Genomic DNA, 13501 nt, shown 5'->3' on the forward strand with positions numbered 1-13501 from the left:
ACAAAAGACCATAGTCAGAGCAACGCGGAGTTTGGGGGTGGGGGTGGGGTGGAGGAGGCTACCGAGATAGGGAGGAGAAAGGCCATGAAGGGATTTGAACATGAGGATGAGAATTTTACATTGGGGGAACCGGAAGCCAATGTAGGTAAGCGAGGCACTGGGGTGATGATTGAGTGGTATTTGGTGCAGGATAGAATACCGGCAGCAGAGTTTTGGATGAGTTGAAGTTTATGGAGAGTTGGGAGCATTGGAATAGTTGAGTCTAGAAGTGACAAAGGCATGGATGAGGGGTTGAGCAGCAGATTTGCTGAGGTAGGGTCGGAAGCAGACGATGTTAGGGAGGTGGAAGTAGGTGGTCTTTATGATGGACAGTATACGGGATCAGAAATTATGCTCAGGGGTCGAAAAGGATGCCGAGGTTGCAAAAAGTCTGGTTCAACCTGAGACAGTGGCTGCGGAGGGGGATGGAATCAATGGTGGGGGTACAGAGTTTGTGGTGGGTGTCGAAGATGGTAGTTTCAGTCTTCCCAATGTTTAACTGGAGAAAATTGCAGATCTTCCAGGACTCGATATTGGACAAATAGTCTGACAACACAGAGACAGTGAGCGGTCAAGAGAGGTAGAGCTGGGTGTCGTCAGTGTATATGTGGAAGCTAACCCCATAGGGGTATCTTTAACCTAACTCGTCAGGCGGGAAACCATCGGGATCGGGTGGAATGCCGGTTTTATACCCCGCCCAATATTAATGGAGAGTAAAATTGGGTGGGGTGTAAATCCAGCATTGCACCCAATCTAGTCAGTTTTCTGTCGGGCAGATTAGGTTAAAATTGCCCCATATGTCTCTGGATAATGATGCCAAGCAGCAGCATGTAAATGAGAAAGAGTAGGAGGCCAAGGACACATCCATGGGGGACTCTGGAGATGATGGTGCAGGGGCAGGAAGAGAAACCATTGGTGGAGAGGCTCTGGCTATGATTAGATAGGTAAAAGTGGAATCAAGCAATGGCAATCCCATTGAGCTGGTCAATGGAAGCGAGGCATTGGAGGAGAATATTGTAGTCGACCATGTCAAAGGCTGCAGAGAGGTAGAGGAGGATGAGAAGGGATAGTGCACCATGGTCACAATAAGAGGGTGTCATTTGTGACTTTGATTAGGGCCCTTTCAGTGCTGCAGCAGAAATGGAAACCTGTTTGGATCAATTCAAACATGGAGTTGCAGGAAAGATGGGCACAGATTTCGGAGATGACAACGCATTCAAGAACTTTGAGGAGAAAAGGGAGGTTGAACGTTAATTGTATCCATGTGAATTCTATCAATTAGTGTTAATTGTATTCAGGTGATGTGTATCAATTGGGGACTCTCTCGTATACATGTATAAGAGAGCTGATCTAGGGTGTGGTGTGTGTTATGTGGAGCTCTGTGAATAAAGGCTTGGAAGTAACTGAAGACCAAGCTCTAGTATTATTTCCTTCACCACTGGGTTATCCAGCTTGTAGCATTGAAGATAGGGCAATAATTAGATAGAGTTGAGGGTAGATTTTTTTGAGCAGGGGGCAATGATGGCAGCTTTGAGAGCAACAGGGACAGTACCTGAGAAGAGGTAAGCATTTACAATGGTAGCTAGCATGAGAGCTGAGAAGGGAAGTTGGATGGTCAACAGTTTAGTGGGAATGGGGTCAAGGGAGCAGGAGGTGGGTCTCATGGATAAGATAAGGTTGGAGGGCATAAGGGGAGATAAGAGAGAAACTGGAGAAAGATGTGGATTCAAGACTAGGGCGGGGGGAGACTGGGAGGAGGTATTACCTTGAGGGTATGGGGAAAACAGCAGAGACAGCTGAACAGTCAGTCTCAATCTCTTGTGAAGTAGTCTATGAGCTTCTCTCACTTATTACTGGCTGTGAGGGCAAAGGGGGCAGGGAATATGGGTATAAGGAGATAGTTGGAGGTGGAGAAAAGAAGCTGGGGTTATCTTTGCTCTCCAGGATGATCCTGGAATAGTGGGCAATTTTGCCACAGGAGAGTGAAGCCTGATAGAGCTTGATGTGGTCCAGTCAGATTTGGTGATACATTGCTAAACCAGATGTGTACCTGGTCCACTCAAATCTGTACCCCTTGGAGTTGAAGGAGTGAAGATGGGGGAAGAGTAAAAGCTTTGCTAGGCACAAGAGCATCAAAGGTGGATATGAAGGAATGGTTAAGCACATAGCTAGCCACAGAAACATTGTGGCAAGTGGAGGGCTAAAGGCTAACCATTTGGGATTTAGAAAGTGCAGTTGTAAATGATTTGGAGGAAGAGTTTTTTTTTCCCCAGGGATTTACACAAACAACAATATCAATAACAACTTGCATTTATATAGCACCTTTAACATAGTAAAACGCCCCAAGATGCTTCACAGGAGTGTTATCAAGCAAAATTTGACACTGAGCCACATGAGGTGGTATTAGGACAGGTGACCAAAAGCTTGATCAAAGAGGTGTGTTTTAAAGGAGGATAGAGAGGTGGAGAGGTTTCGGGAGGGAATTCCAGAGTTTAGGGCCGAGGTAGCTGAAGGCACAGCCGCCAATGGTAGAACGATTAAAATCGGAGATGCGCAAGAGGCCAGAATTGGAGGGGCCCAGAGATCTCGGAGGGTTGTCGGGCTGGAGGAAGTTACAGTGATGGGGAGGGGCGAGGCCATGGAGGGGTTTTGAAAACAAGGATGAGAATTTTAAAATCGAGGCGTTCCTGGAACAGGAGCCAATATAGGTCAGTGACCACAGGGGTGATGGGAGGACAGGACTTGGTGTGAGTTAGGATACGGGCAGCAGAGTTTTGGATGAGCTCAAGTTTATGGAGGTGGAAGATGGGAGGCCAGCCAGGAGAGCATTGGAATAGTCTAGTCGAGATAATAAAAGCATGGATGAGGGTTTCAGCAGCAGGGGCGGAGACGGGCGATGTTACGGAGGTGGAAGTAGGCGGTCTTCGTGATGGAAGCTCAACTCAGGGTCAGATAGGATGCCGAGGCTGCGAATGGTCTGGTTCAGCCTCAGGGAGAGGGATGGAGTCGGTGACTAGGGAATGGAGAATGCGATAGGGACCAAAGACAATGGCTTTGGTCTTCCCAATATTTAGTTGGAGGAAATTTTTGCTCATCCAGTACTGGATGTCAGTCAAGCAGTGTGACAAATGAGAGACAGTAGAGAGGTCGAGGGAGGTGGTTGTGAGGTAGAGCTGGGTGTCGTCAGCGTACATGTGGAATCTGACGTGTTTTCAGATGATGTCGCCGAGGGGCAGCATGTAGATGTGAAATAGAAGGGGGCAAAGGATAGATACTTGGGGGACTCGAGGTAACAGTGTGGGAGCGGGAAGAGAAGCCATTGCAGGTGATTCTCCAGTGTTCAGTTCCATTCGCAACCCCTCAAATAATGAAGCAGTCTGAGCCCGCATGCAGCAAGACCTGGACAATATCCAGGCTTGGGCTCATAAGTGGCAAGTAACATTCGCGCCAGATAAGCGCCAGGCAATGACCATCTCCAACTGGACCAGCCATATGAATACTGTGGCTACGAGAGCAGGTCAGAGGCTGAGTATTCTGCGGCGAGTGACTCACCTCCTGACTCCACCAAAGCCTTTCCACCATCTACAAGGCACAAGTCAGGAGTGTGATGGAATACTCTCCACTTGCTTGGATGAGTGCAGCTCCAACAACACTCAAGAAGCTCAACACGATCCAAGATAAAGCAGCCCGCTTGATTGGCACCCCATCCACCACCCTAAATATTCACTCCCTTCACCACCGGCGCACAGCGGCTGCAGTGTCTACCATCCACAGGATGCACTGCAGCAACTCGCCAAGGCTTCTTCGACAGCACCTCCCAAACCCGCGACCTCTACCACCTAGAAGGACAAGAGCAGCATGCACATGGGAACAACACCACCTGCACGTTCCCCTCCAAGTCACACACCATCCCGACTTGGAAATATATCGCCATTCCCTCATCGTCGCTGGGTCAAAAACCTGGAACTCCCTTCCTAACAGCACAGTGGGAGAACCGTCACCACATGGACTGCAGCGGTTCAAGAAGGCGGCTCACCACCACCTTCTCAAGGGCAATTAGGGATGGGCAATAAATGCCGGCCTCGCCAGTGACGCCCACATCCCATGAATGAATAAAAAAAAAGCTACGACTGGATAGATTAGAATGGAACCAGGCGAGTGAAGTTCCACCAGGTGGACGATGGAGGAGAGGCACTGGAGGATGATGGTGTAATCAACAGTGTCACAAATAGGTCGAGACGGGTGAGGTGGGATAGTTTACCATCATCACAGTTTATTTGGAGGGAGAGATTAAGGGAGGATAGGAGGGCAGTGAACTCAGAGGAGAGAGAGCATGATGATTTGAGATGGAGGTTGAAATCCCCGAGGATGGGAAGTCACTCGGTGCAGAGGCTGAGGGAGGAAAACAATGAAGATATCTCGGTGAGAAGCTTGGTGTGATACTTGGGTGGGCGGTAGAGAACGAGGATTTTAAAGGAAGCGAGAGGGGTGGAACAAGGTGAGATGCTCAAAGGAAGAGAAGGTGCCAGAGAAGTAAGGGGGAAGACCAAAGTGCGATTTGGTGATAAGGGCCACACCACCACCGTGGCGGTCTGGGCGGGGCAAGTGGTGGAAGATATAGCCAGGCAGGGATGCTTCATTGAAGGGGAAAGTATCATCACCCGTTGGCCAGGTTTCTGTCAAGGCCATGATGTCAATGCAATCATCCACAATAAACTCATGGATAGCAAGAGCCTTGTTCACAAGTGAACAGACATTCTGGAGGGAGATGCGGAGAGGGGCGGTGATCTGGAGCGGCAGCCAAAACACGCACGCGAATGTACACGGGGAAACTCAAGTTACATAGGTGGGGTTACATAGCAAGATTGGAATAGATATGTCCTGATAATGAACAGGGAATAGAGAGGCGACAATAGGAGGGAGTCAAGGTTAAAGTCAGTGGTCCCGTGGTGGGATAAAGTTGACGTAGATAGGGTGGTGTCAGCTTGGAGCATCAATGAACTGATATCCAGGTTCAGAGATAGGTGTGGAGGCAAGTGAGTCCAGAACAAATTGAAGGGTAGAGTATTGGAGGATGCACCGCTGGAGGTATTTCCATGGGAATGAAGAGCCAGGAGGTGTGCAGAATCGATCACAGGACAGAAAAACGGTGGTGAAGTTGGAGGTCATTATAAGATCCAGAAGCGGTGGAGAAATGGACAACGGCCCAGCAGAATGAATTTCTGGCCAGAAACCACACTGTAGCAAAATAAAGCTGAAAAACCAGTAGGACAGTCATAAGCTCAGCAGGTAACAACAGCAGTGGGGGATGGGCTGTAGGCTAGACAAAGTTACCTTAAAACTTGAGCAATTGAATAGCAGATCGGAGTGAAAGCAGTTGAGTCTTACAGTGTAGTAGCGCAGTCTTGATGGCAGAGAAGTCCAGGAATTTGGAAGCCAAATTTGAGCAAAGATCCAAAGTTCACTGATGAAACCAAAGGAAAGAAATGAGGTTATGAGGGGATAGGGATGTGGGTATTAAGGGATACAAGGACGTTGGTCAGAGCTGGCCTTGTCTGTGATTGGGTGGAGAGTGTAAGTTGAAGGGCATGGCTGTGAATATAGTCAGGAGAGTTTATATGGAGGGACAGGTTTAGAAAGCAAAGGAGGTCAGTGAATTCAGAGGAGAGAAGAAGATTGAAATCACCAAGAATGAGGAGTCAGTCAGTGCAGAATCATAAGGTGAAGATGAATTCTCTGTATTGATACAATGCAGTCTGTATTCTGAAACTCTAATAACTGTCCAGATATAAAGTGCAATAAGTCAAAAGCCAAATCATTGTTACCTTTAATGTTATCAAAGGTTCAGAAAAGCCATGGGTGATTAAAGAAATCCGTTGTGAAAATAAGAAGAATTTAAACCAAAGAAAGTGTGTTTCCTTCCTGTGTGGATGTTATCTCGATAATCCATTGTTTTTTCTGGAGCTACCTCATGTAATCGCTTATGTACTTCTGTTTTATTGAATGGCTGAGTGAATTTTAGTTTTGAGGTCTGAAGCTTAGGTTCATCACAAAGCAAAATATTACCCATTTCCACTCGTGGCTGTTGGGTTGAACCAAAAACGTACTCGTTTTCTGAAGCATAACATGTAGTTATCGGTTGTACATCACCACACGTATGGTTGACTTTTTTACAACATTTTGCATCTTCTCCATTGTATTGAACACTACTTGATAAAGGTGGTTTGCTCAGAGCCATATGATTCTCTTTTGTTATATAACCTAACAATTTACTCTGTGGTAAATCCATATAGTTGATATTATGTGGCGCAGATTCTGGTCTTGCTGGCAGCTGGCTCTTCCAAAGGTCTCGAGCTTGCTCAGAATCTATTATTCTGCAAGCTGGGTCCATATTTACAACTGGAGTTGTCCAACAATCCATCATCCTTTCTGCCTGATGTTGATAAAATGCAGAAGGTTTTTCGTAATTCCTCATTTGTTGAACTTTGTATCTTAACATATGGATGTCAGAAAAAGGGCAGCTTGGTGGGGTGGTTGTTTGGCAACGCCTATTTTGCCAATTAATCAGTTTTGCTTCATCTGCACATGTGTTCATCTCAACACTTGGTATTGAGTCAACGTCACACATGAATGACTGTGGCGTTACATCAATTGAATCATGTGCTGGCAGACTTGATGAAGTAGGAGGGACGTCAACATATTGACAACTGAAGTCATCATCTGTGGAAATTTCATCAAATTTCACTTTTTTCTTCAAGGGCCGCAAGGATGGATTTGGCATAAAGGATGGATGAGACTGTTCTTTCTGTTGGAAAATTTGAAACAGAGCAAGTGAGCAAACAAAATAATCAACCCGTATGTTATCAACCTAACATCCATTTTTATCTATTTAAGTTTTGCTTCTAGCTCATTTCAAAGGCATTGTACTTTAGGGTGTTAAATGCCTGGATGGCATAAATTAGTGGATGGCTAAAATGAGGACGTACTTGTTTAATCAAACAAATATTCAATTAAGTAAATGCAAACAAATGAAAAATTGTTTAATTTAGTCAATAGGTACCAATGAGGAATTAGCAAACAGCAGAAAATTGTGCAATCAGATCTCAACTTTTTTTAAATTGGAAAACTACCAATCCCAAACTGGCAAGAAGTAGGAGGAAGCAACCAACCAAAATCGCTCCAAAAATGTTGTGAAGCTGAATTCTTCCTCCAGTTGAGAATACACTGGTAAAAGTAATAGATGGAAAATCCCTGTCAGAGTTCTTGATACTCACTCCTAACTTGCGATCTATTCTTAACAGTCCAAGTGACAGCATATCTCATTAACACTACAAGCAGATTGGAAGGGAGGTGGTCTGGTGGATGTCATGCTATTTGCCCTTGGAGTCCTCCTATTTTTATATAGGTAGGAACTCTGTATTTACAGCATTCTGAATAATCATCACAAAGATAAGGATTAGAATCATACAGCACAGAAGGAGGCCATTCGGCCCATCGTGCCTGTGCCGGCTCTTTGAAAGAAGGTATTCAATTAGTCCCACTCACCTGCTCTTTCCCTATAGCCCTGCAAATTTTTCCTTTTTAACTATTTGTCCAATTCCCTTTTGAAAATTTCTACTGAATCTGCTTCCACCATCCTTTCAGGTAGTGAATTCTAGATGATAACAACTCGCTGCTTAAAAAAAATTCTCTTCATCTCCCCTCTGGTTCTTTAGCTAACTATTTTAAATCAGTGTCCTCTGGCTACTGACCCTCCTACCAGTGGAAACAGCTTCTCCTCATTTACTCCCTCAAAACCCTTCATAATTTTGAGCACCTCTATTAAATTTCCCCTTAACGTTCTTTGCTCTAAGGAGAAAAATCCCGTGCCTGGTACTTTGCTAGTAAATCTCCTCTGCACCCTCTCCGAAACCTTGATGTTTTTCCTAAAGTGTGTGGTGCCCAGAATTGGACAGAATAATCCAGCTGAGGCTGTACCAGTGATTTGCAAAGGTTTAGCATAACTTCATTGCTTTTGTACTCTGTGCCTCTATTTATAAAGCCAAGGATCCCATATGCTTTTTTTTAAAAAAAAAACAGCCTTATCAACTTATCTTGCCACCTTCAAACCCCAGTTCTCTCTGTTCCTGTACCCCCATTAAAATTGTACCATTTAGTTTATATTGTCTCTCCTCATTCTTCCTTCCAAAATGCATCACTTCACACATCTCTGCATTAAATTTTATCTAGGAACATAGGAACAGGAGTAGGCCATTCAGCCCCTCGTGCCTGCTCCGCCATTTGATAAGATCATGGCTGATCTGTGATCTAACTCCATATACCTGCCTTTGGCCCATATCCCTTAATACCTTTGGTTGCCAAAAAGCTATCTATCTCACATTTAAATTTAGCAATTGAGCTGGTATCAATTGCCGTTTGCGGAAGAGAGTTCCAAACTTCTACCACCCTTTGTGTGTAGAAATGTTTTCTAATCTCGCTCCTGAAAGGTCTGGCTCTAATTTTTAGACTGTGCCCCCTACTCCTAGAATCCCCAACCAGTGGAAATAGATTCTCTCTATCCACCCTATCTGTTCCCCTTAATATCTTATAAACTTCGATCAGATCACCCCTTAACCTTCGAAACTCCAGAGAATACAACCCCAATCTGCCATGTATTTGCCCATTTCACCAATCTGTCTATGTCCTCCTGAAGTCTGTTACAATCCTCCTCACTGTTTACTACATTTCCAAGTTTTGTGTCATCAGCAAACTTTGAATTGATACCCTTTATACCCACGTCCATGCCATTAATAGATGTCAAAAAGAGTAGTGGTCTCAATACCAACCCCTGGGGGACACCACTGTATACTTCTGAAAAACAACCGTTCACCATTACTCTCTGCTTTCTGTCTCTTAACCAATTTTGTATCCACGCTGCTACTGTCCCTTTAATCCCTTGGGCTTCAATTTTACTAATGTCTATTATGTGGTACTTTATCAAACGCCTTCTAAACGTTCATATACACAACATTAATTGTACTACCTTCACCAACCCCCTCCATTACTTCATCAAAGAATTAAATCAAGTCTGTCAGACACGATTTGCCTTTAATAAATGACAGCCTGCACGGATTTATTAACTCATGTTTTTCCAAGTGACAATTAATTTTGTCTCAGATTATGGTCTGTAGATGTTTCCCCACCACCATATGATAGGCTGACTGGCCTGTAATTACTGGGTTTATCCCTCTCCCCTTTTTTGAACTGGGGTGTAACATTTGCAATCCTCCAGTCCTCTGGCACCGCTCCTATATCTAAGGAGGACTGAAAGATTGTGACCAGTGCCTCTGCAATTTCCACCCTTACTTCCCTCAGCAACCTAGGATGCATCCCATCTGGACCGAGTGATTTTTCTACTTCGAGCGCTGCCGACTTTTAAGTAACTCCTCTTTATCTATTTTTATCCTATCTAATTTCTCTACCCCCTCCTTCTTTACTGTGACATTCTCTTCTTTTGTAAAGACAGATGGAAAATACTTATTTAGTACCTCAGCCATGCCCTCTGCCTTCACAAGAAGATTTCCTTTTTGATCCCTAAGTGGCCCTACTCTTCTGTTGACTACCCTTTTATTCTTTAAGGATTAATTTCCCTTATTTTAACTTGACTAAATTTTTGAATCACCCTTCCTCCCTCCCACCCACCCTCAGTGATTCAGCTCTTTATATTTAAATCAGTAACCAAGATCTGCAATTATTTTTAAAAAAATGTCATTAGCTTAGAGGATAAAAAGATGCTGGGGTAAATTTTCATCCTTTATAGCCTGGGCGTTAAGCATCGTCCAGATGAAGTGCAGAAAGGAAAATTAAGTGGGGAGGTTCGCATGCCCGTTACGGAGCCTACCTGGTCTTCCTCACTATATTTCATCCAGCAATATGTAATGCCTAGGCACGAAAGCTGAAAACCTACCTCATTCTTTTCATAGTGAGACAAACCTGAACAGGAATCTTCACGAGTTTGCAGTTAAGTGCGCCACCTCGTGGCCATACTGAAAAATGACAACACTCAGCACATTTATTAAGGGATGTTACCTGTTTCACAGTACAAGTGGATTATTGTGACACATCAAATCGTCCCACTCTCTATTTATCCACAATGTATAAAGTTTGCAGTGCACTGCTCCCCGAGATATTGCCTCTGGCTTGCTGTTCATTTTAGGTGCTGCATGGCTAGTCAGTTGAAGCGAATGGGTTTGTTATGGTATTTCTTAGTTTATAAGAGATAACATTTTCTAAAAGCCAGGAGACAGCATAAAACAACAAATTCCTCGGGTTTGGGAGTTTGATTTTTGTGCAATCGGGGCGGTTGGACAGGGAGAGAGAGAGTTTGGGGTTGGACTTGGTTCTGCTGGATCACCACAGGAAGTGGGGGCTGGTGCTTCTTGTGATGTCAACAGAAGAGATTGGACTGGTGGGATAGGAACATAGGAACAGGAGTAGGCCATTCAGCCCCTCGTGCCTGCTCCGCCATTTGATAAGATCATGGCTGATCTGTGATCTAGCTCCATATACCTGCCTTTGGCCCATATCCTTTAATACCTTTGGTTGCCAAAAAGCTATCTATCTCACATTTAAATTTAGCAATTGAGCTAGTATCAATTGCCGTTTGCGGAAGAGAGTTCCAAACGTCTACAACCCTTTGTGTGTAGAAATGTTTTCTAATCTCGCCCCTGAAAGGTCTGGCTCTAATTTTTAGACTGTGCCCCCTACTCCTAAAATCCCCAACCAGTGGAAATAGTTTCTCTCTATCCACACTATCCGTTCCCCTTAATATCTTATAAACTTTGATCAGATCACCCCTTAACCTTCGAAACTCTAGAGAATACAACCCCAATTTGTGTAATCTCTCCTCGTAACTTAACCCTTGAAGTCCGGGTACCATTCTAGTAAACCTATGCTGCACTCCCTCCAAGGCCAATATGTCCTTCCGAAGGTGCGGTGCCCAGAACTGCTCACAGTACTCCAGGTGCGGTCTAACCAGGGTTTTGTATGGCTGCGGCATAACTTCTTCCCCTTTGTACTCCAGTCCTCTAGATATAAAGGCCAGCATTCCATTAGCCTTATTGATTATTTTCTGCACCTGTTCATGACACTTCAATGATCTATGTACCTGAACCCCTGAGTCCCTTTGGACATCCACATGTCAATCGCCGTGAATCCCACCAAACCCACCTGAGTTGTCACCGTACGTCTGTGTGTATGAAGCAGGAGTAACAGTGTGTGTCAGGATTAAACCCTGGTGGAAGTGGGGCGCAGCAGCTCTTTAAAAATCAATTCCCCTTCGGCAATTGATCATAGAGTGACCAACTGCCACTGGGAAGTTGGCAAATTTAAACTTTGGGCCTTTCAGCCTTTCTTGTCGCTCTGCCTGGATTAGCTGGCTCCGTGATGGTACAGTATTGCGCTGCAGCGATATTCCTCCCCTCTCACTGAGATGGGCCCAGTTGTGCTAAAATGGCGTGCATGCCTGCTCAAATTTCCTAAATTTGCTGACCCTTGGATTTATGGCAGTGTCAGTATTGGGGCTGGTCGGTGGGTTGAAGTCCTGCCCTGCTGTGCTCCGGGTGGCTTAGCAGCCTGCCAGGAATTTCAGGGCTTTTACCTACTTTCTCATCATATTCTTCCATCCCTTCTCTCACCAGAAATACATCTAATTGTCTTTTAAACCCAATCATACTGTCCGCTTCAATGGTCTCCCTGGTCTTTGATGTTGGTTTGGCCAGCAGACTTTTTTAAAATTAAAAATGAGTAACTGGCAACTGCATACTAGGTGCAACATTTTGATTACAATATTCAGGTGTACATGTATGTACACAATCGCCCGTCTCCATCCCCACCTCAGCCCATCCGCTGCTGAAACCCTCATCCATGCTTTTGTTACCTCCAGACTCGACTATTCCAATGCTCGCTTGGCCGGCCTCCCGTCAAATTTATGGAGATTGGAAGACTAATCCAAAACACTGCTGCCCATATCCTACTTGCACCAAATCCTGTTCATCCATCACCTCTGTGATCGCTGATCTGCATTGGCTCCCGGTCCCCGAATGCCTTGATTTTGAAATTCTCATCCTTGTGCGAAAATCCCTCCATGGCCTCGCCCTTCCCTATCTCTGTAACCTCCTCCAGCCCTACAACTCTCCGTGAACTCTGCGTTCCCTCCAACTGTGGCCTCTTGTCCATGTCCCACTTCTTTCACCCCACAAGTGGCGACCATGCCTTAAGCTGCCTAGGCCCTAAGTTCCCTCCCTAAACCTCTCTGCTTCTCCATCTCTCTCTCTCCTCCTTTAAGACCCTCCTTAAAACCTAGCTCTTTGACCAAGCCTTTGGCCACCTGTCCTAACGCCTCCTTTGGCTCTGTGTCATTTTTTGTTTGAAAATGCTCCTGTGAAGTGCTTTGGGACGTTTTACTATATTAATCACACTGTATAAATGCAAGTTGTTGCTGTGTACATACACAATAAATTTCATATCACAATCTTAATGACAGTTATCTAATTTAACAGGTTACTTACCAACTCTGAGAAATAGTTATATTTTCCAGTCAGTTTTGACATCTTTTTGTCAAAGTAATCATCTAACTGAATGGGATTCATTGGTCCTGTGCCTAGTTATAAATATAAATAAAAGAGTCAGTGAAACAGTGACTGCCTAGTCCACAGAAACATTAAAGTTTGTAACTTATAAATCGTTTGTTGATTAAAATAAAAAGAGAAAAGACCGCCAATACTGGAAATCTGAAATAAAAACAGAAAATGCTGGAAAATACACTGCAGCTCAGCCAGCAACTCTCAAGAGAAAAAGGGTAGGTTATAACATTTCCTCAGAATCATTAGTTAATATTAGTTTAACGTCCCTCATTTGTGTAGAAAATGCATGAAGTTGGTCAAATATAGTAATAATTAAAATCCATTTGTTGCTGTTACTTTCAAATGAAATGATCTTTCAATAGGGTTTTTAAACCTACCTGTGAAGTCCCTCTTGTATGTGCTTAGCCAGTGTGATTTCTCTATATTTTTCAGTATATTAGCAGTTCTCTCAGAAAGGGAATTTTCTATGGTCCGCTGTGGTCTGTTGGGGGCGATAATCTTCGGTGGCGTGGGATAGAATACTTGTTTTTGTTCTGAATCCGATTTAGGATACTGCAATGTAAAAATACAGAGGCTACCAAGATATATTTAAATAGATCAAGTATCAGAAACAAACAGTAAAATGAACTGTTACGTTGACTATGTACCTCCCATAGAAGGATTTGGTACTTTTCCAAGTACGACCATACACTACACTAGTTTTGTTCAGAACACCCATTACATTCATCTGTTTTCATAAAGATGAATGCTGTAGTTCCCATGGCTAAAAGTTTAATTTCATTTAGTACTTGTTCTTTTGAAAGTGTTTTTTTTGCAAGAATACTTTACCATTTTATATC

General features: G+C 44.1%; 1 protein-coding gene across 1 annotated transcript in view; it reads right to left on the reverse strand.

The window, feature by feature from the left end:
- Window positions 1-5849: 5849 nt before the first annotated feature.
- Window positions 5850-13501, reverse strand: part of LOC137333684 (sperm-associated microtubule inner protein 4) — a 49222-nt gene continuing 41570 nt past the window's right edge. Inside the window, exons 7-9 of the mRNA XM_067997973.1 lie at window positions 13040-13214; window positions 12588-12679; window positions 5850-6844 (exon numbers count right to left, since the gene is read on the reverse strand). Of these exons, the coding sequence (XP_067854074.1) occupies window positions 5903-6844; window positions 12588-12679; window positions 13040-13214 (1209 nt within the window). The 3' untranslated portion in view covers window positions 5850-5902. The remainder of the gene's footprint in view (window positions 6845-12587; window positions 12680-13039; window positions 13215-13501) is intronic.

This window comes from Heptranchias perlo, chromosome 2, assembly GCF_035084215.1.
Source record: "Heptranchias perlo isolate sHepPer1 chromosome 2, sHepPer1.hap1, whole genome shotgun sequence".
Lineage (NCBI taxonomy): Eukaryota > Metazoa > Chordata > Chondrichthyes > Hexanchiformes > Hexanchidae > Heptranchias > Heptranchias perlo.